Below are 27498 nucleotides of genomic sequence, written 5' to 3'. Positions count from 1 at the left end.
CCAGGGTTATCTTACACTATCCTTGCCCAGGGTCCTGATATGAGACAGAATTTTACAACTAACGTGATAAATACAGCTTTTTGTTTTGAGGCAAGACAGAATCTGACAGGAATATCTTGATTTGATATATTACTAGCTTTTAGTTTGAAGAGTTCAGCAAAATATTATGATCATATGCTATGCCAATACATAGAAATCTATTTTATCCTTTAAACATGCATGCTGGGGCCTCCCTGGTGGCGCAAGGGATTAAGAGTCAGCACTATGAAGCAATCCGTAGCTACTGCAGCACAAGTTCAATCCCTGGCCAGGGAGCTACCCATATTGCACAGCAGACCTCTCCTGTCTCATCCGCTGCTCCCCTCAGCAGTGTATTTTGGTCAGTTCACCTTTTCTGTTCCCCATTCAGTCTCTGGTGAATTCTCTCACCCCCAGCACCTCTGGCTTGTACCCCAGTTTTGTATGCATACATAAATAAATCTTTAAAAAAATACACATATGCATGCTATCCCTCACATGGACTAGATCATAATTTGATCAGTCCCCATTGTTAAACATTGAGGCTATTACTGATTTTGTAATTTACAGTGCTGAAGTGAACATCCTTTTAAATATATCTTTGCAGATGTTTGAACTTTTCTAGAAGGTGTATTTGTTGAATTAAAGGGAATCAGGATCCTTCTGCCTGCTCTGCTCCCCGCTCTGGCTTTGGTGAATTCTCTCACCCTCTCGCGCTTCTGACTGTACCCAGTGCTTGTATAAATAAATAAATAAATAAATAAATAAATAAATAAATAAATAAATAAATCTTAAAAATAAACCAAAAAAAAGTTCAACTAAGAAAGTTGGCTTAAAAAAAAATAAAGGGAATCTGGATCTAAAATTTTGACAGCTACCCATGCATTCCACATTCAATTACAAATAACTGAATAATAATAATAGTAGTAATAATAAGCTATGTGATGTCTTTGCATTTGTGCTTAAAGTTGGGGCCACAATAGCAGACAGACAAGAACCCTGCTCTCATTGATGTTAATTTTACAACAAATTACTCTTCAAAACAATAATTCATGTTTGGTTAATTGACAGACAGGGTGGGTAAGTGGGGACATGACTACAACCAGGGCTTTGAAAATACAAATTTTAATGAACCAACACAAAACCCACTCCTATATCTTTCATCCTAAAAAGTCAAATAATAAAAATCACCAAAATCTCTCTTGCAGGTGCAGCCACAATGTATACAAGATATAAAATAGTAGAGAAGCAAAATCAGACCAGCTATTTTAGCACTCCTGTTTTTAACCTGGTGTCACTAGTCCTTGGCCTGGTGGGCTGCATCGGAATGGGCATTGTCGCCAATTTCCAGGTATGACCTGAAACTTTCTCAAGGGGTGGAGGTGACTGGAGTGTGTGTGTCTGCAGGAGAGAAGCAAGAGCTCCGGGAGCACTCTGGTGCCTGGGCTGCTATCCAGTAATGGATGGGTTTACAACAATTGGGATAGTTTGCTTTTTAGAAAGTGATCTTTAACATTTGCAGGTCAGCCCCATCTAGAACTTGGGAAAAATGAGAGTGCATGTTTGTAAGCAAATGGGTTTTGAATAAGGCTGTGGGCTCTGTGGTGCCCTGTGTTCCCCATGAGTTTGCTGTATCAGAACTCCTTCATTGTCGCGATTTCACTGAGCATGAAAACATTTGTGAGCACGTGTGTGTGTGTGTGTGTGTGTGTGTGTGTGTGTGTATACCAGTTCTACCCTTTTGCAAATGAAGATACAGGGCCCTGGAGGTGAAACCACTTGCTCACAATCAGCTAATTGCAGAACCAACATGTGACTCCACTGTTGCAGATGAACTTATGTGATCACCCCTATGGAGTCTTCTCAATAAAGTCTCACTGTGTCAAGTGTTTGGGGGAAAAAAGAAACCTGCTTGTTTTATTCTGATTTGTGGATTCCTGTTTGTGCCAAGGTCTCTCTTCAAGAAGCCTGAGCCCTTTTTGTCTATGAAAACAATATTTAACATTTTACAAATATTTGTTGCATTTCCAATGAATACTAATTGTAGTACAGCACTCACCTCTGTAGCGTTATGACAGGATTCAGTGAGGCACTGCCAGTGGCAGCGTCTGCACTTGGTCATCCTCATTTTATCAGGGAGCCTCACCCACTCTCCCCGAGTGGCAGCAGAGAGGTAATTATCCCAGGCTGACATTTTGTTCTGCCCGGGGCTCCTCGTCACTTTCCTTGCATCTGAGGTGGGATGATCTCGTGTGATGCTTGTTTTGACAGGAGGATGAGAGCCTTTGCCGTGAGTGGCTGCTAGGGCACATGCCTGCGCTAGGTACTGACCTGGGAAAGTCATGTCCTCAGGCCTGCAGCCCACTCCTGCATAAAGTCAGACCAGTGTCAGAGACTTGTTCAGCCTGCACCACGTGGGCATCATGGAATCACTTCTTCTGCCATGCTTTCTGCAGACATCCAGGGCACTGTAACAAAGTGCTCCTCAAAACTCAGTGCTGTGTTGAGGGGCGAGGGGCAGACACCTCTCCTGCTGCATCTTCTGGACAACTGACAAGGCAGGGATATTATTCTCTCAGGTCTCAGACCCGACAAGTTTTTATTTTGGATGTTACAAATTCATAATTGCTATTTTTCTCTTGTTAACATTGGAAGCCAGAGGAGGGAGAGCCAAATTTGTGGCCTCTCTGAAGCAAGCGTGTAACACTTCCTGGAGGGCATTTTGTGGACTGTAGGGACAGGACAGGGATGGAGCAGGATCTCTATGACCCGAGCAGATGGGGTAAGGAGGAGTCCTGGGGCCCTCAGTGGAAATTTTCAGGCTTTTATTGGGATTTACCATGTACACAGCAGGCAGGGATGCCCTGGAGGTGGGGGGGTGGGCAGGAGGCTGGCAGGCCTCCTAGCCCCCAGCAAATCTTCACTCTTCCTGGGCTCTCCGGCCTACTCTCTCTCCTTCTGGTTCTGTTGTTCCGCTCACCCTGCTCTTCCACTGGCGTCCCCGTGACTCTGCTCTTATAAGCCCCGTCTCTCAGCCCAGGTGTACCCACTTACCTATGCCCACACCCTACTCCAGGTGCCCGCCATCAGGCATGCATTCAGGACCGCAGGGATCCATCATCAATCCTAATGGTGGGAGGGCAGAAAAGCCAATACTTACCCTACATGGACCAAATTTGTTTCTGCTCCACATTCCTTTTCTTCTCTGATGGTTCTTCCGTGAGGAAGTGAGGTTAACATGCTATGATGCATGGTTGCCTGTGATGTTTATCCCACGGTGGGACATTTCCCCAGGTTTTAGGACTGTATATATAGCTGCTTCCTAACGTCAGACTTACTGAAACTTTTCTGTATGACAGGCATGTTTATGAACATATCCCATGATTTATTAGCTTCTAATAACAACCTTAGAAAGTAGGCAGTATTATTATCCCCACTTAAAGGTGCGAAATGGAGACCCAGAGAGGTTAATATGTGTCCAAGGTCATGAGTCACGAAGGGCAGAAGTGGCCTTTGAGAGGAAATGGTCTTTCTAGAACTTATGGGAAAGAGTTTCCACAAAGCAGCCTGAGGACATCTCTGTGAGAAAAAAAGCTTTGACCCAGTTAATAGTTCTAGCATCAGAAAGAACAGTGGGGAGAAATTAAAGCAGTGAGGGGAAGACTTGGAATGATAGACTTTGTGTCGGAGAGTGTGGACAATGTCACTCTGTGCGACACAGCACACCCCAAATGGTAGCCTATCACTTGATTCTCTGAACAACTCGACATTGAAAGTAGTAAGAGGTTGAATTTTAAACCTATAGGGTAGACTTAACTTCAGCAAGAAAATTTAGATAGTTAGATACTTGAAATTTTGGTGCTCTCGAAGGATTCCATGAAGTGATTAAATCTTTACAAAACCCAGAAATAGAATCTTTCACTTCCCTGGGAGCCAAGGACCTGCCTTATCCTTTTCCCCATAAATCTTTTTTAAAACTTCCTTGCTTGATGTCCAGACCATGATGATCACGAGGCACTGGAAACCATGAGCTGATTTAAACCAACTCCCTGGTACCTCAAGAAGAATTAGACAGATGAGGGCAGTAGACAGCATAGGCAGTAGGCAGCCCCCTCTGGTGGGCTCCCTACTCAGGAGTGCATTACACTGATCAGAAGTTCACAGATGAGTCTCTTTCCTGAAAAGGTGGGTGGGACGGCTGCTTTTTAGAATATTCTCACTGGTTTCTCTCAAAGTTTTACTGTCCTTCAAGAAGTTTGCCTTTTGAAAAAGACAAGGTATTGTATTTTTTTCATGTATAACTTCCCTAAATCTATATGTCCATAGTAGATCCCCTACGTATGAATAGAATCTAGACCTAATAATTGCAGAGTTGATATGCCCTATTGCAGTCATATTTAAATATATTTCAAGTAGTAGAATTTTTCCTTACATTCTTAGGTGTAATACCAAGAAATAAATTTCCTTAGAAAATAAAACTTTTAAAAAAAATTTTTAAATCTTCCTTTCCCAAGTAGAGGACAAAAACATGAATAGCAATTTCTTTGTGAACAGTCTGGATGCATAACACTGGTGCAGGGGAAGTCTGGAGTTCATCAATCAAAGCAAAATCCAGGAAAAGGGTGTGGACAGTGAGTTGGGGGTCACCAGGAGTCTGGTGCCAAAACGAGTCTCTCTTTGACAATTCTTTCACTTCCCCTTTGTAAAGCTGGTGTTTCTAAGTTCAAGCAGAGAATCATTTCATCTAAATGTCATTATCAGCCACGAAGGTAGGTGTCCGCTGCACATATGCTGTGCACTGCAGACCTGCAAGACAGAATTGCTCCACGCCCATTCTACAGATACAGAAACTGAGGTTTACACCTGAGGTCACAGAGCCCCATGGTGGAGTTAGGATTTCTTGTATCCAGGTCGCCCAGACTCCAAAGCCCATCCTGCTCAGCTCTCCCCAGCTCCCGAGGGGGACGTCTTTCTGTCCTTGTCCATGTCCCCTCTTGATTTCTTTCAGCCTCTGGAAGGCTTGTCCTCCGTGGTCTTCTGCAAGCAGCCGCAACTTCCAAGGAGCGGCAGGTGTTTCTGTGATGACCGATGGCCTTAGCAGCCCAGAGCGGGTGAGTGCTGTCCAGACGCAGAACAGACTTGTGCAGAGTAACGGCACATTTGTGACCTTCCCTCCAGGAGCTAGCTGTCCCCGTGGTCCACGACGGAGGTGCCCTCTTAGCCTTTGTCTGCGGTGTCGTGTACACGCTCCTGCAATCCATCATCTCTTACAAATCGTGTCCCCAGTGGAACAGCCTGTTAACGTGCCACATACGGATGGCCATCTCTGCTGTCTCCTGCGCAGCTGTTGTCCCCAGTATCCTTTTCACATCTGTCAGAGTCCTCGCAAGCTTGAGCCCCCCCACCCTGTCTTCACCCCCCACCCTGTCTTCACCCCCCCACCCAAAAAAAAGCATGCAAAAGAAAAGGTTAACAGGCAGGTTTCCACTTGCTTCACAAGAACAATTGCGAGAAAAGTGTCTGATTAGATCAAAAGAATCTTCAGTGGGGTAATGGTGTGAAAGGAGAATGGAAAAATGTCAGAGAACTTGAGTCTGTTTGCTTTCCTCTTACCAGGTCATTTCATGGGCCATGCGAAAATATTTATTTTTCCTTTTAATGTTTGACTAAAGACACCAAATATTGATCTTGTGCTTGAAGTAATAGCCCCATAAAGTCCTAAACAGCCAATACTCCCCTCTCTCCACCTGTAGGTGATAAATGGTCTCAGTTAATCCTCCATGTTAAGAGGTTTTCTTAAAAGCGCTATATAATTTACTTCTAAGTCAAGTAAAAATGCCTCTAACCTTTTCTTTTTATCACTGATTTCCTACCGAATGTGAATTTTCATTTTCTTTTTTAAAGCTGTATTTATTTATGCATACAAGAACTGGGGTACTGGCCAGAGGTGTGGGAAGTGAGGAGATTCATCAGAGACAGAGAGAGGAGCAGAACAGATGGATCCACTGAAATCCACTGCTGAGGGGAGCAGCCGGAGAGTCAGGAGAGGTCTGCTGCGCCATGTGTGTTGCTCTCTGGCTGGTCGGGGATCGAACTCGTGCTGCAGAGGCTGCAGATTGCTTCATAGTGTGGGGCTTAACTCCTGCGCCACCAGGGAGCCCTGAATTTTCATTTTCTAACTCAATAATATGAAAAGAAAAATAAGGATTTATCATGGTTGTATAGTACAGGCTTGCTTGCTTTCTTAAAAAAAAAAAAAAGCCCAATGGAATATATTTTAAAGATCTTACAGGTTTTAGTCAAGGAATCATGAATTGGGTAGCATCCCATTAGCAGGTGGAAAGGACATCCAAGCAGCCATACAAGATGGAAAACTTACAGCTGAGGCAGATGGGAATGGGACAGATTGGTTGTGGGAGTTCACCTTCTAGGGGTGCAGGGGTCTCTCAGGCAGAAGACCTCACCAGAACCCCTCCAGCGATTCCATTCCTGGGAGGGCATTAAGTCTCTGGTCTTGCGGAGCTTAGTCCCAGTGACTCCATCTTGGACCTGTTTTCTCTTTTTTGAACAATTTCAAGAGGTATTTAACAAAGAAAATTAAAAAAAGAAGCTGTGGTCTTTAGCATGGAAAATTCCCCATCTTTCAAAATACCATCTGCAGCCATATCAGAGAAAGCTGCAGAGTCATTAACACTGGTGATTACTGTCACAGTGGAAGACAGTGGGGCTGTTTCAGTAGTGGCATCAAGTGGGAAAGTTTGAGTGAAAACACACTAGGGGCATCTAAATATTAAGCTTGACATTTCTTTTTTTTTTTTTTTTAAGGGAGATAAATTCTTTTTTTCTTTTTAAGATTTATTTTTATTTATTTATACAAGCACTAGGTACAGTCAGAAGCGCGGGAGGGTGAGAGAATCACCAGAGCCAGAGCGGGGAGCAGAGCAGGCAGAAGGACCGAAGTACACTGCTGAGGGGAGCAGCGGGCGGCAGGAGAGGTCTGCGCGCCATGTGGGACCCTCCTCCGGTGGCCGGGGAGCAGCCGGGGATCAAACCGGCACCACGGAGGCCACGGGCAGCTTCGCAACCCAGCGCTCAACCACTGCGCCACCGGGGAGGCCCGACATTTCTTTTCTTAAGATAGAAGTCACTTTATTGTTTTTTTGGAGATGATCAAATTTCTCCCCTTTATTCAGTGAACTTGGTATATTACATTGATCGATTTTCTTTTTCTTTCAGAATTTCAAATTTATGTATATATATATATATATAAAACATCATTGTTCATTTTTGTACAATGTTTGCTTTCTCCTCTCAGGTGTAGTCCCTGTAAGATTCCCAACACCAGTTCACCCCTGCACCATCATCATAGTCCCTTGTGCTCTCCCTGTCCCTATTTTGATCCCTCTCCCTCTCCTTTCCCTGCAGAATGGTTCTAATTTATAGTTGCCTGTTAATTTTCTTTGAAATAGACATCACTTAAAAAGCCTCCCTGGTGGCCCAGCGGGTCGAGTGCAGCGCTGTGAAGATGTCCGCAGCCTCTGGGGGGTTTGATTCCTGGCCGGCCAGGGAGATACCCACATGGCACGGCAGACCTATCCTGCCTCGCCTGCTGCTCCCCTCAGCAGTGGTTTCGGTCAGTCTGCCTGTTCTGTTCCCCACTCTGTCTCTGGTGGATCCTCTCAACCTCCCACGCCTCCAGCCTGTACCCCGGCCCTCGTATAAATAAATAAAATCTTAAAAAAAAAAAGCAGCATATGAAAAATTAAAAAAAAAATAGAAGTCACTTTAAAATGTGACATATAAGTATGGTATGTTTTCATCTTCCAAAAGAAGACCTTTAATTATAAAATTTCTAAAGAGAGAAATCAAGTTCTAGAATTGAGAAATTTAATGACCAAAAATACATACCCTGTTTCCTAAGATAGCTCCTTCTTGATATTCTGGTCCTTGTTATGAATTGAAGTCACTCCTGCTTTCACTTCAAGTATCAAATTAGCTTGTGTTAGCTGTAAAAAAAATTTTTTTAGTTGAAAAATTTATACTTGAGGGGTTGGTAGTGTCAAAAGCAAAATTTCTTGGTGTAGGCAATTTTCTCTTGCTTTCAAGTTTGAACAGGTTCCTAGATATTAAAATCAGAGTGTTTCAGCAAAATAGACATTTCTGACCTCAGAGTTTTGACATATTAATAGTTCCCATTTCTAGGAGCTTCTTGTGAACCAAGCCAAGGAATAACAACCCCAAACAGAAATAGGCTGCATCCATATATCACATAAACCCGAACGAATTCATCCATGTAAAAGTCTTAAACATTACCATAGTGTTTACATTTCCTTACAAAGATTTTCAAGTGTCTTTAAAGGGCCCTTGTTTTCCCTTACCGTGAAATGACCTTATCTGACTTCTGAAGAAACAGAGGCACAGAGTGAGGTCAATAGCATCCCACTTTGAAGCCCACTCCCATAGTTCTCTCTCTTGCGCCAGGCTTCAAAATCTCCAGAACCTTCCCCAGATCACTGACTCTGGTCCAGGCTCCTCCCTTGCTTGGGACATGTGGTCTGGGACAGTGTGTTTTTCAACCTCTTTTTTACACTTTCTGCCCTGAGCCTGGCTAGTGTCTATTTTCTGCTTCAGTCCAGGCTTTTCCCCCTGGCTCTCCTCCTCCGCTCTGTCCTGCTAGGATGGGCCATCTGTCCAGGGAGGTAGCCACTGACCCATGTGGCTGTCACTTCAAACACCACAAGTCAGAATGCAGATGTGCTGTAAGTGGGTTCAAAGGCTTAAGAAAAGAAAGTAAACATCTCACTAATTCTTTATATTGTTACATATTGAAATAAGATTTTGGGTATATAGGATAAAATGAGATATTCAAGTTCATTTCCCTTCTTTTTAGTTTTAAACACTGTGGCTTCTGTTGTAGCATTTTTTATTGAGCACATAGCTGGCATGTTTCTGGTGGGCTCCTCAAACCTCACCACTTAGATTAAGCTTGACTCCATGAAACCTGCCTCCCACTCGGTCTCAGAAATTTCCCCCCAACTCGTCCTGTTCTTTTCTTGCCAAGGCAGCATTTTCCCCTGGGATTTGTCTGACAAGGCTGTGAGGTTTCTTGGGTGCGGACACCAACTCTGTTTCACCTGGGTTTTCTCTACCTCTTCTCCCTTATTTTTGCAACACACACCTCACAGGGGACTGCTGAAGAGTGCATGCATAAACCCTGTCATCATGGAACTGAAGGTTTGAAATTATAGGCAGAAATGTTGGTATTAACATACACATAACATCAAATACACTTGACATCCTCACCATTTTGAAGTGTGGTTCAGTTAAGTGAAGTATATTCACCATCCATTCCACAATTCTGTCCATCTTGTAAACCCCCAAATCTATACCTTTTAAACCCTAACCCCCCATCATCCACCCAGGCCCCAGGCCCTGGCAAACATGTCTACTTTTTCTCTGTGGGATCTTGATTCAGTACCTCACATAAGTGGAATCGCTCAGTGTTTGTCTTTCTGTGACTGACTGTGTTACTTAGCTTAACATCCTCAAGGCTCACCCGCATCATAGCACATGACAGCACAAGGCAGAATGTCTCCCCTCTGAGCAAGAGTCTGTCGCCTGCACCACATTCTGCTTGCCTATCCCACCCACAGACGGAGCTTGGGTATCACTGTTGGGAGTAGCGCTGCTACGAACATGCGTGACTAGACAGATCTCTCCGAGACCCTGCTTTCAATTCTTTTGGGTAAACACCAGGAAGTAGAATCGCTAGATCGTATGGCAGTTCTATTTTTGGTTATTTGAGGAACCTCCTTACTGGTTTCCACAACAGCTGTACCATTTCACATCCCCACCAGCAAAGCATGGGGTTCCAATTTCTCAGCGTCACCAACATTTCTTGTTTTTGTGTCTTTGACAGCAGCTGCCCTAATGGGGAGGAGTTAGAGCATTTTAACACTATGCAATGATTATATTAGTAGAAGACTAATCTAGGTGTAACATTAAAGGACCTATTTTCTTCTGCAGTTTCCTTAACAATTTCCTTTTTACAGTGATTGCCTGTGCATCACTAATTTCTATAACCAAGCTGGAGTGGAATCCAAAAGAAAAGGTAAAATTTAAGTCATTTTTTAAAAAGATTTATTTGTTTATGTGTACAAGAGCTGGGGTACAGGCCAGAGGTGTGGGGGGTGAGAGGATTCACCCGAGACAGAGTGGGGAACAGAACAGGCAGATCAACTGAAATACACTGTTGAGGGGAGCAGCAGGTGAGGCAGGAGGGGTCTGCTGCACCATGTGGGTCACCTCCCTGGCCGGCCGGGGATCAAACTCTTGCTGCAGTGGCTGTGGGGAGCCTCATAGTACTGTGTCTTAACACCTTGCACCACCAGGGAGGCCCAGTCATTTTCAATACAATTATTGAAACTGGGTTTGTGAGGCTGTGGCTGGGTTATGCCTGGAAAGGATCACATCTTTTTCTTAGGACACCTTGCAAAATAAGGAGTACATGTGGCATGTAATTAATTTACTGTTCAATTATTGTCAATGCCTGTGTTGTCATTGACTGTCAGGTTGATCCCAAATGCTTCCTGGGATCATCTGAAAAATTTTGAATTCCTAATTATCTCTTAAAAACTAAAACCATCTATGCTTAGCATGAGAGGTTGGACATTGAAGGCAGGGAGTGGAGTAAATGAAGGTGAGGAGGCCAGAGGAAGAATGGACTGTCAAGAGGGGGCCGGGGCAGTGTGGTAGGTGGCTCCTTTCAGAAGGGAGGAGACAGAAATGCATTCAGGGACAAATTTGAGGGGGAGTCATTTGTGCAAGACTTTATTTAAGTGGTGAGCTGAGAGGCCCTTACTTGATGTACGTGATCAGAGTAAACCTTTGAAGCCATTTGCACAGGAAGTAAACAGAATTGGATGTTAGTCAGAGGCAACACCTGAGATGGCTTGAAGAGGAGAGAGTCCTGAGTTAGCACGCCAGGGAGGAGGCAGTTCTACTAGTTCTGATTTTAAATCAAGATTAGCCTGGATCAGAAGTACTGGGGAGAATGTTTGATGGTCACTGGCAAAGTGACCAGTGAGAACGAGGGCACATGGTGTATCGAAGATGACTTCCAAGTTTTTATCTTGGGTGAACCAAAGAATTTGTTCCTAAGAGGAGAGAAAGATAAGGTCCCTCGTGGGAATAAATGATTTTTGTGGGTGGGTTTAGTTTTGCAATTATTGACTCTGATGTGATAAGGAAACACTGAGGAGAAATGTTCAGTTAGGTACGTGGCTGTAACCTCTGGGGGTTGAGAGCCCTCAAAACCCAGGGTAGTGTGACCAGTCACTTCTAGACCAAACTTCAGAATATGTGGAACTGAGTTTTTGGAATTGAGATATGGGAGTTAGTGGCTTTTTCTTGGAAGCCCATTGTAGAGCCTAAAGAAATGGTGAGACCAGTGATTCATTTGTCCACTTCACAAATATTTAGGAGAAATAAAATACTTGGTTAGAAGGGACATATTGGGATCAGGGGAAGGGCTTTCCATGATGGAAGAATCTAGCATGTAAGAGGCAAGAGAAAGATGGAAGATGGTGAGGAGGAGCAGTTCAAAGACAGTGATTCCTGAAAGTGAGAGCTCACAGCACCCCAGCGTGCACTTTACTCCTCAACCTCTAGGGGGAGACCTTCCACCACAAATCAAACATCTGTAAGCGGCCTGGGTCCAGCAATGCCTATCTATCCCCAGGCACTTGAGTCTTTTTTTTTTTTTTTTCTGTTCCATTTTCTACATTAAAAATGTGGAAAGGACCTGGTTTGCTGTTCGCTGCATAAATTACCATGCCTCTCTGGTCTTCTGTTTCCAGATCAGTGAATGCAAAGAAAACCCTTTATATCCATTCACTGAATAGAATAATCATTTAGGATGGGGTCCTTGGAATTTTTGCAGCACATCCCTATGCATCGACTTACTTGGGAGGGAGAGAATTATAATGTCGCTGTCTCTTTTGCATAGGAGATGAGAGTATTGCCTGCATTCATACATGAGGAGTGGAGAAATCTGAACTCCTGATTCGGTGCATATCTCTTGCTAGGATGCTAAAGAAATTCTCCCTCACTCACCCCACATTCTGCCTCTATTTTTATAAGTCATCTTTGTTGCCTGGTGTTATGGGGTGGGGCAGGTCCCCCGTGTTGCACCAAAAGGAGGGGGCCTCCGTCTCTACCCCTAATGTAGGCGGGTCAGGTTCTCCCCAACATGCCCTGGATGGGACCAGGGAGGGGTGGACGAGGGCTGAGGTCTAAGGAAGCAGGGAGAGCAGGGGTGCCATCTTTGACATCCTCCATGAAATCTTTGTGGATGAAAACTGGACCCAAGAAAATAACTGTTCCCATAGAACTGACCAACAGAGCAGACGGCAAAGTAAGAAAAAAAAATTGGTCATTATTTGGAATCAGAGGGGGATCCTGTCTGTCTGTGAGCCTAATACAGCGTGTGAACTGTGGTCAGCAGCAGGTGGACATTCATGCTGAGATGTTTGAAAATGCCTTGAAATTAGCGCCCAGCATTCAATACTCAGATCTCCCCCCACACAGACATACGTGTGAGCTTTTTTTTTTTTTTAATGTCTCTCAGAGCAATACAGGGGTCATTTATTCCCAGCCAGTGGAAATGGAATTGAGCTGATGAGGTGTAGGTCTCCTGTCTTCCCTGTATGTGGATGACCATAGTTTGCATTTGTCTTGCTAACTTCCTGGCCACCGTAAGCAGCTCACTTTGGAATCCCTGATGAAAGCTGTTCTCAATCTTGCCTTTCATTAGCTCATTCCTGCCCCCTTGAACACAGAGCTGGTGGTTATAATGCCTCCTGATTTTTGCTTTGGAGCTGTGCTTACCTTGTACGGTCCAGGAGTGTTTTCTGAGCTGATGTTTTCTTTAGTAACAGAAACAGAACCCAGAGGTGAGACGCACCAGTGCCCTCTGAGGGGGGACACTCGCTCCTGGGGCTAGTGGTACCTACTGCACTGATACTCTGGAATCATGTCTTGCACAGAAGTTCCGTTGAATCTAGGATTATCTCACAGTGGGCCTAGCCACTGCGGTCCTCCTCAGGCAGGTGCCCTGAGGTTGATCCACCCACTCATTCCTGGAGAGCTTGATTTAGCCTCACAGTACAGCTCCGTCCTCTCCTCTGGCCCACCTGTTACTGCTTCAGTGGGTGCATCAGCATGCATTTGTTTCAGGCTAAATTCTTTTTTCTCTATTATCACCACTAGGATTATATTTATCACGTAGTGAGTGCGATCTGTGAATGGACGGTGGCCTTTGGTTTTATTTTCTACTTCCTAACATTCATCCAAGACTTCCAGGTGGGTATTGATCAAATAATGTTACACATTGCTGACAGTTGGTACTCATCAAAACCCAGAGAAAAGTTCTTACAAATTAGAGCACTCGCTCTTTTCTTCTCACTTTTTACTGTTTCTTTTTACCCTTATGCATCTGAAAAAAATATATCTCTTGTGCAACTTTGTTTTTTCTTGAAGGGAAACCTCTTTCGTGGCTCTCCCAGCCAGTGTCTGTCCTCCTTGTCTCTCCTCTGTCTCTAGAGGTTTACAGTCAGATCCTGGTGGTTTTCTTGTGGAGGCGGGCTCAGGCTTCCAAATAATAGGAAATATATCTTTTTAAGAAATAAAAGTGTGGTGTTGAAAAACGTTCCCGGCAGAGAGAAGGTGGAATCTTATCAGATTTGGCAACTGGGAAAATCTTACATTTGGAAGCCAGAGAATTATTAACCAAAAGGATATAGGAAGCCAAGAAAATTCTGTAGGCCCCCACTCAAGTGCCACATAAGTTTCAGTGAGATCACCCTTCGGGCAGAACTCCCAGGAGTTCCATAGATGGCACCGGGATTGTTTGCCTTCTTTTCAATCTTTCGTTTTTTTTTTTGTCAATTTTTTTTTTTAAGAGTGTCACCCTAAGGATATCCACAGAAATCAACGATGATATTTGAAGAAGGAAGAATTCTATCTCTGGCAGTGAAAGTCACAGACAATCTCTCCCCATGGCACAGAGGACAGGTGGGGTTTTAGCATTGCCCCACCTGGAATGCACCTGTGACCCATCCAGGACTTGAATTTCCTTAAGAATTCCCAATAGGTGTACTATTTTCCAAAGGTATGTTTTCCTAGAGAATGCAGCAAGCTTATGACAGTGTATCAATGCTTTTATAATTTTCTAAGTAGACACTTTTTTATGGTTCACAAAATTCATGACAAAAGATAAGGTGTCATGGAAAATGGAGTGCTCTTATTTTTGTACTGATTCCGTTTTAGTTTCTCTTTGCATGTGCATGATTATGAAAACACACTAAATGAGAACTTCGTTAAAAAGTAAAATCAAGGGCTATCTTAACATTTAACCTGTAGAGAATGATCTGTATAATTTTATATCATGAGGACAGCAATAATATTCACTTTATAATAATCAAAAAGGTTTAGGTTATAAATTAACACTAAGTAAGGTATTCTGATTTTTAGATGAACTAAGCAAAATGCTTCCATGGAAAAGGCCTTAGTTCCACTGTGCACCTTTATGAACACAAGAGACCTCAGTTTTGAAATTCCGCCCTCCTTGGGCTCCTGCCTCCCAGTGACAGCTACCACCCTTGCAGCTAAGAGGAGTCTGCAGGGGTCTGGTAGGAGAATGCCAAGCGGGATGGATTCAGCAGGCCAGTTAGAAATCAAAAGCCTTATAACAGCAGTGAAAAAAGGGAGGCAAGTGGCTAACAGGGAGATCTCACTGGATTCAGGTGGTCTTTGGCTCTCGGGAGCATTCACGGGAGGCAGGAGGATGGAAGGGGAACCTTGACTTAATACTAAACCTCTGTGAAAGCCATCCTGTGAAAAGCATTAAAATCCCATTGATGAAAGCACCCTTTATTGTTACTGGCATCACTTGATACACAGTCTGACTCAGATGTTGAAACTCACATCTCAGATTCATTTTATGCCAGTAAACATGTGGACGAGAACATAGGTCAGAGAGAAAGAGAGAGAGAGAGAGAGGGCAAGAGAGAGAGGAAGAGATAGAGGAAGAGAGAGGAGTAGGAGGTGCAGGGAGAAGCCGATTTGCCCCTCCTTTTAGTGCCCAGCTGCTGTCTGCACACTGACTGCCGCTGAATGGCAGGTCCTTTGTTAAGTGAGCTCTGGGCACCTTTTCACCCAAATCACGCATGACAAATGAAAAGTAGGTCATTCCAGAAGAAGGGGGCCTTGACTGCCAAGGCTTAGATCAGAAAGTTAAAGAGAAGGAACTTTCCTTCAAGGAGCCTCCAGACCACAGCTGTATCTGGGCCAGAGAGACCCGACCTTGATGGCCTGTGGCAAGGGCAGAGTAGCCCCTGGGACAGCCTTGAGGCACTCTCGGGGTGAGCACATGATGGCTCCTCATAACTACTTGTTGAGTGAGTGGAGTGAGAGTCGCAGCAGGCAGCCAACTGTGCAGTGACCGGCTGCCCTAAGTGTCCAGCAGCAAGGGCCTGATAGCCACTTCTGGGTCAGTGTTTGTTACTCCAAAGAGAAGGAGGAACAACATCCTACCCTTTCCATGGAATCTGTGGTAGGATGAACAGGTGTCATGGTCCTCACATCTCCTGATGCGACACCCTGCTCCATTGCTGCCCCTCTGGGGAGACTAGATTGGGAGCTCCTTGAGGGCAGAGCTCATGCCTTGATCTTTATCTTTGTGACTCTAATACTTAACAGGGTATCTCCTGATTCACAGTCGGTGCTTAATAAATACTCATTGAATGCCTGAATGAATGAATGCACAAATAAATGACTAGAGATCTTTGTGGTGCTGCATAATGAGATTTACTCTGCTTTACTAGTTAAGTGATAAACCAAGAGTCCTTATCACCCAGTAATGTTCACTGTTTTGCTTTGTGTACTGTAAATATTTCAGTTGTTTGGGCTTCACCATTCTAAGACAACTCTCTTCAACCTGGACAGTTAACCACAGAAATTGTTACATGGGCTAGACAAAATGGGACACCTGGCTTGGCAAACGGAGAAGGCCAAGAGTCACTCCAGACAGTCACATTCTGCTGATTCTATGCAACCTCTAAAGCTGGGCTTATCCACATTTTACTGCTACTTCTCATTTCCATGAACTTGGCATTTCCTTGGATCTCAAGGCTGAAAGAATAAAATGAAATATTTCTGTATTTTAGTCATCTGTGTGTCTGTTATATATGCTGATTGGGTACCATTGTGGCATGTATTGATCTGGGAAACAATTGTAGCTCCACTTGGACTTTATAAATGTACAATTGAAACCTTATGTTTCCTGAATTCAGGTGACTACCTGTGAGCACTGTGGCCCATCTTTGTAGAGATTCTTGAATCTTAAGACATTAGTAATAGAAGTTTGCGTCAGTCAAGACTCTTAAGAGTTGGAGGCACCAGAAAGCATCTCACATTTCTTGAAGGAATAAAGGGGGGCTGGCAGACTCAAGCTGGTTTTTGGGATGGATGGATCCAGAAATGCCACCTGGTCTCCATCTATTCTCTCCTCCTCTTAGCTCTGTTTTGCTCTCTCTTGGCCTCATTCTTGGGCCGACATTTTCCGTGGGCGAGAGGGAGATGCTTTTAGATACCGCAGGCCCGCAACCTGTCCGATGGAAAGAGAAGACTTCCCAGGAGCTCTGGCCAAAGCCCATAAATTGAACTCAGTGTCTCTAACTGGCTGCCGTGGGTCCCATGTCCATCCTGTAGTTCTGTTTGGTGGGGTGCCCAATTAGTCAGGCCTGAGCCCACCTCTGGAGCAGGGTCCTGTCAGCACTGTCCAAACTCCTGGCCCCATCATGACTACAAGTTGTTTCTCTGAAGAAATGGATAAGTGGATCTTGGCCAGACACAAAGCAGCTGATTCCACAATGGAATTAAAGTTTTCCCCAGGCCCCTACCCAGAAAAGCCAACTGCTCGCAGAGTAAATCAACTTATACTTGCTGACACTTCTTTTTGGGTTTAAAAAAAAAGCAAGCAAGAACAGGCCATTTAGATAATAAAAATGCCTTCAGTTTACTTAAAAATTGTGTTTATACTTTTTCAAGGTTCTTATGTCTTACTTGGCCTCTGAGGTTGATTAGACAGTTATTTTTCACCGAGATGGGGAAACCAAGGCAAAGAGATGTTCAGTGGCTCCCAAGAGGTCAGATTCCAGTCTGGGACGCTTGTTGTCCTGATTTCTAATCAAGTGTGTCTTAACAAACAAAAATAAAAAACAAAAACACAACATTAACACACAGGATTCCATAGAAATTGCATTTCATAAACCAAATTAAGTACATCAGTGTGGTGCTGTGCTTGGGTTTCCTAACATCCCTTACATGTGGCCTTGCCCCATGTTCCCATTTGTTACTCAGTTGGAGACATACTGGTCTGGTGTTTGGATCTGGAATGAGGAAGGAGGAGCAGGAGGGAGATAAGTGGTATCCCGTTCTCTCCCACTCCGGCATTCTGGCAAGCCAGCAAGCCCAGCCGTCTCCCCACACACATATTCTTGGTCTGGCTCTCGATGCCCGCATTCTCCGGGCCAGAATGTCATGCGTCTGCGTCCCGTCTGTTGCACAAGAGCGCAACCACAGCCTCGAGCCCTGGATGAGAAGTTTCTGACTCTCCTTGGCCACCCCCAGCAGATTCATCTTGTAAAATGAAGGGCAGCAGGATGCCAAACTCACACTGGGATTGGCAGTGACCTTCCAAATTGGTGCTTAGAAAATGCTGAAGGAGATACCAACAGTCCTCTTAGGGGTTCAAACCGGGGCACCCAGAGATGCCTGATAAACCTGCCACCCCCCAAACCACCCCCACCTTTGGACTCATCAGCTCCATGAGTTGATGGAATGTCTAACTTCAAAAAATTTGAGCTGGAGTTCTGATGCCGAATACCTCGAAGAGTCCTGAATGAGTCCAGTACCCGAGTTCTCCTAAGTGCAATACAGTAAACTGCTGTTATCTGGATTCACCCTGCTGGTAAGTGGGGCTCCAGCTGCTCCTACTCAGAGCCCTTACTCCCTGCAACATTTGTTCTTAATTAAACATTTTTTAATCCATCATAGTTATGTAAAAAGGTACTGTGTATAAAGGTCTCTTACTCAGTTCACTCCTGTCTTGCAGATGTCCACATTTTATCAGATTTGTAATGAAAATACGAGCAGAGACAAAATGTTAAAATGTCTCCCTTTTCATTTCTGCCCCAACTGGAGCACACTGTACAAATAGTTTCCTCCCTGCCCCCCCCCCTTTTTTTTTGACAAAATGATGTATCCTGGAGATGTTTCCCTGTATATGCAAACGCTTTCTCATTTTGACTTTTTTTTTTCTGCTTTACACCTGTACCCTATTCCCTCTTGCAGCTGTGCCCCCACTCACTGAGCCAGAGCTCAGTTTTCTTTCTTTTTTTTTTTTAAAGATTCAAGCATATACTCTTTTTTAAATTAATTAATTAATTAATTAATTAATTTATACAAGCACTGGGTACAGTCAGAAGCGTGGGAGGGTGAGAGAATTCACCAGAGCCAGAGCCGGGAGCAGAGCAGGCAGAAGGACCGAAGTACACTGCTGAGGGGAGCAGCGGGCGGCAGGAGAGGTCTGCGTGCCATGTGGGACCCTCCTCTCATGGCCGGGGAGCAGCCGGGGATCGAACTGGCGCTGCAGAGGCTGCGGGCAGCCTTGCAACCCAGCACTTAACTGCTGTGCCACCGGGGAGGCCCAAGCTCGACCCATTCCAAGGGATTCTCCTGCACACGCCATTTCATACACATGCTGAGAAATTCCCCAAAGCGGGAAGGCTGGACAAAATGGCCACTGTGGCTGTAGCTCGACAGATACTGTCACCTTGGTTGTAGAACCTTTTTCTTGAACATTTCACTGGAAAGCTTTCCAATCTCTTCCCATTTCATTGCATATGGAGATCCTGATTAGAGGGTCACCTTATCTTGGACACTCAATCATTTGTCTGCGGTGCAGAGGTGGCCTCTGCTGTAGATGGTGTAGGGCTGACTGTGTCCCCACCTTCTTCTTCTGTCCCTCTTTAAAACAAACACCCAGGACAGGAAGGGAAAGGCTGTTTAAACCCCCCTCCTGGGCCTCCCTGCTGGCGCAGGCTGTTGAGAGCCACGCTGTGAAGCTGTCCGCAGCCTCTGCAGCGTGGGTTCGATCCCCTCCGGCCAGAGAGAATCCCACATGGCAGAGCAGACCTCTCCTGTCTCGCCTGCTGCTCCCCTCAGCAGTGTATTTCATCAGTCTGCCTGTTCTGATCCCTGCTCTGTCTCTGGTGAATCCTCTCACCCTCCTGCACATCTGGCCTGTGCCCCGGTTTTAGTATAAATAAATCTTTTAAAAAAATAATAAACCCCCCTCCTTATCATTTGAGAATTTTCTTCTTTTGTCAGCCACAAAACTCCCCTTCCTGCAAACTGACCCAATATGAAACAACTGGGGGTGTTTGATGACACCCTCTTTTGTACCCCCCCATGTTGGAGCTTAGCGGTCAGGGCAGAATGACCCAGTGAGTGGGGGACACTAGCACTACAAAGCCACAGAGAGAGGACACTCCTGCTCTGAGAAACCTAAAAATTAGAAGGGGTAGGCTTTAATATCACCTAATGTACATTTTATGCTTTTTATAAATTAATCAACTTTACTTTTTTTTTTCTTTATTGAGGTTAACATTGGACTGTATATGATTTAGGGGAATAGGTTCCCACCTCCTCAGATGGATGTGCCATATCACACCCACCTTCATGGCAACCCCAGTCCTTTACCCTATGGACCCCTTCCCTGGCTTTGTTTCCACCCTAACCTTTCCTCCCCCTCTCGAAGCCTCAATTCTGCAGTCATCTTTTAGGGCTTGATAATAAACTTTACTTTTTAGAGCAGTTTCAGGTTCATAGCAAAATTGAGTAGAAAGTACAGAGTCCTTGTGCTCTTCCCCCCAACCCCCTCGCCAACGTGCCCCAGGTACCTTACCATCAGTGAGTCTCCACGGCCTTTGTCATCACCCACTCCCTTAGTGTCCATTAGGGTTCGCTCTTGGTCTTGTTCATTCTAAGGCTTTTGACAAATATAGAATGACATGCATCCACTATTAGAGTGTTACACAGAGGAGTTTTATTGCCCTAAAAATCCTTTTGTCATTTTGAAAAAGAGAATCGTAGTTGGAGTTGCTTTTTTTAGTTCCAGATAGTCAGGGACATTAACCTAATCACCAAGGACATTTTCTGCTTGCGTTAACGCTCAGGTTCAGTATCACTGAGCACTAACTGAAGACACTCTGAGAAGTGATTTCCTCATAGTCTACCCTATTTTACTTATGAGGAAATTAAGCTTCCAACTAAGGGGGCTAGGATCAAACCCAACACTGATTTCCACAGTCAACCTTTTCCAAGAGGACAACGTGATTATCAACCATTATCATGTGAGTACGAATTAATTTGTTAGTTTTTCTAGGCCCAAGGAACAAAATCCTTAAACTGGCTAGTTCAAAAAAATGGGTGAGACATCTGGGGGATGGTTTTAAGAGAACAAGTCCTGGTTCAACAACGTGCGTCTAAGGCTTGGGGCCTAAGGTAATCGGAAGAAAAGCATCCGAGTGAGGGCTGATATGCCACACTGGCTATATGGAGAGAGATCGAGACAAGCTCTCTCCCCTCAGGCCTGGTTCCAGAGGAGAGCACAGCAAAAGCCTAGATTGCACTGGGCAGTGAGGCTGAGGTGGGAAGCTTTGGGTATGGTTAATACTCAGGTAGCAGTGAACTGTGGTTTCTTAGGACTCTGCACCCTTTGCTTCTGGTTGATGCAGTAAGAAGTACTCAGGGCCATCTTCTGTTTGGAAAGAAATATCTGCTCTCTACCTCCCAAGGGAAGTCCTGGTGGGGGCCAGAGGGAAGACCATTTACGCAGCACTGGACCTTGGTTCTCCCAACCTCCAGCAGCAGAGGGGAGCGGTGAAAGGCTCAGGTCTGAGACTCTGGAATACCAGCTCTTGCTCATCAGGCTAACATTAGCCTGACAGACAGGCATGCCCAGAAGATCCATTTCACCTTCCTGAACCATCCTTTTGCTCCAGGTCAGCCCAGAGTAGCAAGTGCTGGGTACCACCCCAAACATTTGATTTAAGGTGAAGAGAGATGTATTTAGAATGGGCCAGCGATTTGACAGCTGCTAACATAACCTTTAACACGTGTATTGAAATGAATACTGAGTTTAGTTCAGTCTGTCATTTCCTCTTAATACTTGAAAAGCCACAGTTGTTTGAAAGTGCCTTCAAAAGGCTCTAGTGGGTGAGTTTATTCTTCCGCTTGACTGCACTTGGAGCCCTTAAGTGAGAGCCACCTTGAAATTGAAACTGGGAAAATCCCAGGTGTCTCTGGCCAAGAGAAGTAGGTATGTTCTGAGGTTTATTAAATAATTACCTGGTTGTTGACATGCTGTGGGAGGGAGGGAGAAAGCTGAGGTGTTGGCAAGCATGAATTGAGATTAGTAATTGGGTCATGTGGCTCGTTATACATAAGGTAGAGCCTTGTGGAGCCCAGGCCTCGGGCTCAAGTCAGGCGAGGGGATTGAGTCTTCCCACTCAATTAACCAGGTCTCAGTGTGGTCTAGACTAAATGGCCATAGTCAACTGTGATCCAGTTGATCCTGCAAATACTCCAATGTCAGTTGCTTTGGACCAGATGCAGCAATAACCTGAAGAGAAGAAAATGGGAAGAGAGAATCAAACACAGAATTCACGGGTCATTTTGACTTCCCACCTGCAGTTGGTCTGAATGGCAGATGAGCACTGGTTTCTGAAGCAAGTGGGGTTGTGTGCTCAGCCCGTCAAAATGGCCCTGAATCGTCTCCCCTCTCTTTGTTTCTACCATCACCACCTTAGTTCAGGCCCTCATAATTACTTGCTTGGACTAAGGCACTAGCTCACTATTGCTGCCTTGATTTCCTTCTCTGACACCTCTTCCACACTGCACAAACACATTTGATAGGTCACCTTCTTAAAAATCCTTCAGTGGCTCGCCTCAGGATTAATTTCAGATTCTGCAAGATGGCTTTTGAGACTCTTCAACAAAGGTTTCCCTGGTGGCTCAAGGGGTTAAGTCCCAGCACTATGAGGCTATTGGCAGCCACTGCAGCATGAGTTCAGTACCCGGCCAGGGAGCTGACCCACATGGCACAGCAGACCTCTCCTGTCTCACCTGCTGTTCCCCTCAGTGTGTATTTTAATAGATCTGCCTTTCCTGCTCTGCACTCTGTCTCTGGTGAGTCCTCTCACCCCCTCCCCCCCCCCTTCTGGGCTACACCCCAGTTCTTGTATGCATAAATAAAATAAATCTTTAAAAAAAAAGACTCTTCTGAACAGATGTGCTTCTTTTTCCTCCTTTAAACCTAGGAGATTATTACTCATTCGACATGCAGTGAGTGTTACTCTGGGCCAAGCACAGTGCCCTTCCAAGCCAGAGCTCTGCCTTGCCCCTTTCACCTCTGTTTTGACTTTCGCAGGGATTTCAATGCTGCTTGTCCCTGAGGATCACCTGGGGAACTTTGTAAAACCCCAGTGCCCTGGGCAATTCAATCAACTTCAGGAAACCAGAGAGAAGCATCATTTTTCCCAGTGACTCCAACATGCAGCCAAGGCTGAGAAACACTAGCAGTGGCTCACAGTGTTACTGTGAATGAGAATCAACGGCAGGCTCATTAACATACAATTGCTGGGCCTCACACTTCAAGTTCCGTCTCTAGAGCATAGTCCTTGGGGTCCATGATTTATGTAGAAACTCCTCCCTTTTGCTAGGGGTCTGTAATTGTTCAAGCACCCCTCACCTCTTCCAGGCCTGCTGCTCTCCTGACTTTTTTCTTGAAAACATTTGCCAACAGCCTTCTTCATAGCAGTGGTAAGAAGATTCTCCAATGTTCTGGCTTGAGACACATTTGCCCTGCCACACAATTCCCCCTACACTTCTGAATTTAGAGCCCCTATTCTTTGATTTTCTCCCACTTTTTCTTCTGATTCCCCCGAATCAGAAGTAGCAATCCCATGTGAGACCATCATAACCTTTTCCTTGGCTCCCTATTTTGATTCCTTAAAAGGGCACAGTCTTAGGAGGGAGGCAGCTGTGAGTTACCAAGCTGTACTTGGGCAATTCACTCAAACTCACCTCATGTTCCTCACTGGGAACTCAGGGGTGATGATAATACTACCCTTTAATAATACATCCCTGACACAATACTCACTGTGAGTTAGTATAGTCCTCGGGCAAACCATGCACATGGTGGGCAGGTTCACTGTTGACTTGGGCAATTGATAAAGGATCTTGGAGCCCTCAGTAGATTTGACAGAGCTTTAACGCTGAAGCAGGGAACTATGTACACAGGTAGACCAGCAGGCAGGGAGACTTAGAGGCAGGCAGCAACAGAGCCTTCCAGACTCCTAGACTCCAGCATCCATGATCTCTGCTCTCTCTCTCTGGTCTCTTTCCCTAGTAATGATCTCCATGCTCTCTCCACTGGGATGTCAGTACTTACAGGTACTCATGTCCAGTGCTTTCTTGCTTCTTGGCCTGGTGTTCACAATCAAAGGTGCATGTGCCTTGTGCTCTTGCTCCCAAGCACTTTTTGCAGTAACACATTATCACGCATGGCTAATGAAACCTGGGAGGAAAGCAAGATCACAAGTGGCAGCTACAGAGGCTAGTGGCAGGAGGCAAAAAAAGAACCTGAGTCACTCCATTTTCCCCTAAAATAGCGTTGCACCTTGAAGAATGTGAAACATTCTTAACCTGTAAAATCTTTACCTTGAAGAGAACTTCAGGATGGTGGGACTAACTCATGGGGTGCAAAGAGCAGAGGCACAGATATCAAAACCACAAAAGGGAGGAATAAAGCCAGGATTTACCCAGAAACAAGGAAATGGTCCCAACCTGGGATTTTCTAGGAGGTCTGGGCAGACAGGGAGGTGATAGGTGAGATCTGATGAAGGGAAGTGACCAAGAGGGTCCCGATTGCATTTGAAACTTGGCCTATGGGTTTGTGCATGCACAGAGAGGGTGAGTGATGCAATGACCTCAGAGGAAATCCACAAAGGGATTTCAACCCTATCAGTGTGGAATTCAGTCCCTTTGACCAGAAACAAAGTGATAAAAAAACCTGTTAGAGTTTGCACCATTTATTACAGTTGAGCATAAAACCATGGCCGTGGGGTGTTACACAGAGCTCTCACTACAGATAAGGCCTCTGAGTGCTGTTTCCCATCCATGATGTTATTCAGCAGGATGGCTCACATGTTGAAATTTGAAACTCCTTGGGTGAAGAATCCTTCAGCAGGCTGTAGCAGATGTTGCTTGTGTAGCTCCCCAAGCCCAGAAAGATGAGTTAATCCTTGAAGGAAATTATTCTGAACTTGCATCAAACTCAGAGGCTTTGATCCAATAGGCCCTGGCAATTAAAAACAAGGATATCAGAAAAGCTGTGGGTGGTAGTCCTGTCTCTGAGAAAAAAACAGGGCCACTGGCCTGTGTTCAGAAGGCCTCACTCAGAGCGATGTTGTGAAAATCCTCTGCTCTAAACACATGGAGTCATAAACAAAAACTTGCTCACCCATTAAAGACCCTGCAGAAGTATCACCCTCTCCAAGATGCTTCCTCAAAATGTTCCAGGCCTCCCAGCCCCACCTACCTTCTTTTACTCTCATCATCCATAGTCTATAGCTTGCCATTCCATTACTCCCCAAATACAGTCTTTCTCAGTCACGTGGTAAGTTCCTAATCAGGAATATTTTATATTTCTTTGTGTCTCTGAATGCCTAGCACTCTAAGGGACACCATGGACCAGTGACTAACTGGGGTCCACACTTTCTGAACTTCAAATCCAGGCACCTGGCCCAGCGCATATGAGGAAATTTAAGGGAACAATGTCACAGATTGATGTTGAGTGATCTGCTCAACTCCACTGGTGGCCATATTTGTAGGACAAATGTTGAGCATCAAACTCATCTCCAGACAGGCTGGTTTACTTATGCCATCCAAAGAGCCCAGGTGGTTTCTCTTTAACCCTAAAATTTGGCATAATATCTGGCACTTAGCAAACACCCAATAAGCAAATAGGTACATTGGTCAATGACTGGAATTATTGGTTGAAAGCTAAGTTGAGTTGGCATAAAAATCTAACAAGGAAGCTGTAACAGGCAACTCAGTACCTCTCCCCTCTTTTTATTCAGTACCTCTCCCCTCCCACCTTTTCCAGAAGTCTCATTGTTGTGGTTCCCACAGGCACCACCATGTTGTTTCATGACTGGAGTTTACCTGAGTCAAACCATTGAAACTTCAGTGACTCCTTCCCTAGGATTGTTCAGCTTGGAACTGGAGAAAATATTAACTTAGCTTACATAGATGTACTGGTAAATTTGTGAGCTATTGGCACCCTATTTTTCACCACATGGAGAAAAGTGATTGTTAGTTAGAATAAAGAATACAACTAATGAAGAGAGTGAATGGAGGCACAGAGACCAGAAAAATAAAAGGGGGCCCAGATGATCTTGGAGTTCCTGGTTCCAATTGTTCCTCTGCCCCAGGCACATTCCTGACTTGGGTTTTCAAGCCATCACATTATGCCTTATAATAACCCCTTTTTTGGCTTAAATGAATTTGAGTTGGGTCTCTGTCACTTGTAACCACACAAGTCCTCACTAATACAGAAGTGCTTGCTTCATGGTAGACACAATAAAAAAAAAGAATGGATGAAGAAAATCTCATTAGGCCAAGTTATGAAGTTTTGTAAACAGGAATTTTTCAAAACTTCCCATCCTTATTTGTGGTTAAAAAAAATACCTCTTTGATATTCCTCCCAGAGCTAGCTCAATACTGAAGATAAAGGAGGCGCATGGCATCCATGGAAGCACAAGTTTCTGGTAGGATGATTCTTTACTTTTCTTCTTTTTTCTTTTTGTAAAATAGCTGTTTTTTTTTTAAAGATGTATTTATTTATATAAGAACTGGGGTACAGGCCAGAGGCGCAGGAGGGTGAGAGAATTCACCAGAGAGAGAGTGGGGAACAGAACAGGCAGATGGACTGAAAACACTGCTGAGGGGAGCAGCGGGCAAGACAGGAGAGGTCTGCCGTGCCATGTGTGTATCTCCCTGGCCGGCCGGGAATCAAACCCGCGTTGCAAAGGCTGAGGACAGCTTCATAGCCCTGTGCTCAACCCACTGTGCCACTGGGGAGGCCCTGATTCTTTACTTTTCATTTTCAATGATTTTTTAATTGTTATTTGCTTAGAATCTCTGAGGCTTGGGGCTGCCTGCTGTGCATGGTAGGAAACGTTCTAGATAGCCTGGTTTACTTATGCCACCCGAAGAGCTCATGTGGGTTTTATACTTGGCACATTTGCTCACAAAATTGCTGGTGCCAGATACCTCCCCCTCTGTTACTTCACCTCCTTCCATTCATATCAAACTCATTCCTCAGTGCTAACTCTTCTAGAAACAATAATCCTATCTGAGCTGCTACACATAGCATTTCATTGTACATGTCTCATCACCTCATGTCTATGCTTGCTCCCTGTTCTGGAAAACATCACTATTGATACTGGAGCTCTCTCCCTCTGAGGTAGGCAAGAACCCCAGAATTATTCTCAACAGGGCACTTGAAACAGTTACTAAGGTCTCAACTGGAGTTGGCAAGTGATATGAAGCTAGTTGCTATCTCAGACCCATTTACTTAGATTGTCATTGAAGTTTCTAAGCGTGTCTTAGAAACTTGTCTTCTTTTTCTAGCTGGACTCTTAAATCCTTGAGAATAACAACCATAATAATAATACCCAGAACAACTCTCCTAATAGCAATCATATTATCAATAATAGCAGTAATTGCAACAATAGCAGTATTGAATATTCAAATGTGCTGGCACAGTACTAGCCATTTAAGATGTATTTTGTAATTAAGTCCTCAAAACAATCCCTTGAGAAGGTATTGGTATTATCCTCATGTCATAGATGGGGAGTCTGCGTCATTCATTCATTTAGTGAATTGAATTTTAAAGTAAAATGTATATATTTAAGGCACACAACATGATAATTTGATACAAATAAATGAAATAATTACTATTCAAGTTAATACATCTTCTCCTCTCACAATTACCATTTTATTTTTGTGATGATGAGAGCATCTGAAATTGGCTTTCAGCAAACTACCGGTATTCAACAGAGTATTAACTAGAGTCATCAAGCGCTAGACTGACTCAACCTACACAACTGCCAAGTTGGACTTTGTGCTCAGTCTATTCCCATCACTCTCACTTTCCCACCTCTGGTCAATCTTTCTACCCTTTGCTTTTATGTATTCAGTTTTGTAAGATTCCACAGATAAGTGAGATCATGCAGTTTCTTTTTCTTTCCATGTCTGACTTATTTCACTTAGCATAATGTCTTCCAG

General features: G+C 44.5%; 1 protein-coding gene across 1 annotated transcript in view; it reads left to right on the top strand.

Moving 5' to 3' along the window:
* The window catches only part of DRAM1 (DNA damage regulated autophagy modulator 1), a gene marked incomplete at both ends in the record, with an annotated part of 31957 nt that extends 17933 nt beyond the window's left edge, over positions 1–14024 (top strand). The window contains 5 exons of the mRNA XM_084255645.1: positions 1227–1369; positions 5197–5374; positions 10071–10129; positions 13288–13380; positions 13980–14024. Of these exons, the coding sequence (XP_084111771.1) occupies positions 1227–1369; positions 5197–5374; positions 10071–10129; positions 13288–13380; positions 13980–14024 (518 nt within the window). The remainder of the gene's footprint in view (positions 1–1226; positions 1370–5196; positions 5375–10070; positions 10130–13287; positions 13381–13979) is intronic.
* Positions 14025–27498: the final 13474 nt, after the last annotated feature.

The sequence above is a fragment of the Talpa europaea genome (assembly GCF_964194135.1).
Source record: "Talpa europaea genome assembly, chromosome: 15".
In the NCBI taxonomy this organism is placed as follows: Eukaryota; Metazoa; Chordata; class Mammalia; order Eulipotyphla; family Talpidae; genus Talpa; species Talpa europaea.
The sequence above is the reverse complement of the archived record's forward strand: the minus strand, read 5'-3'. Positions and strand labels throughout refer to the sequence as shown.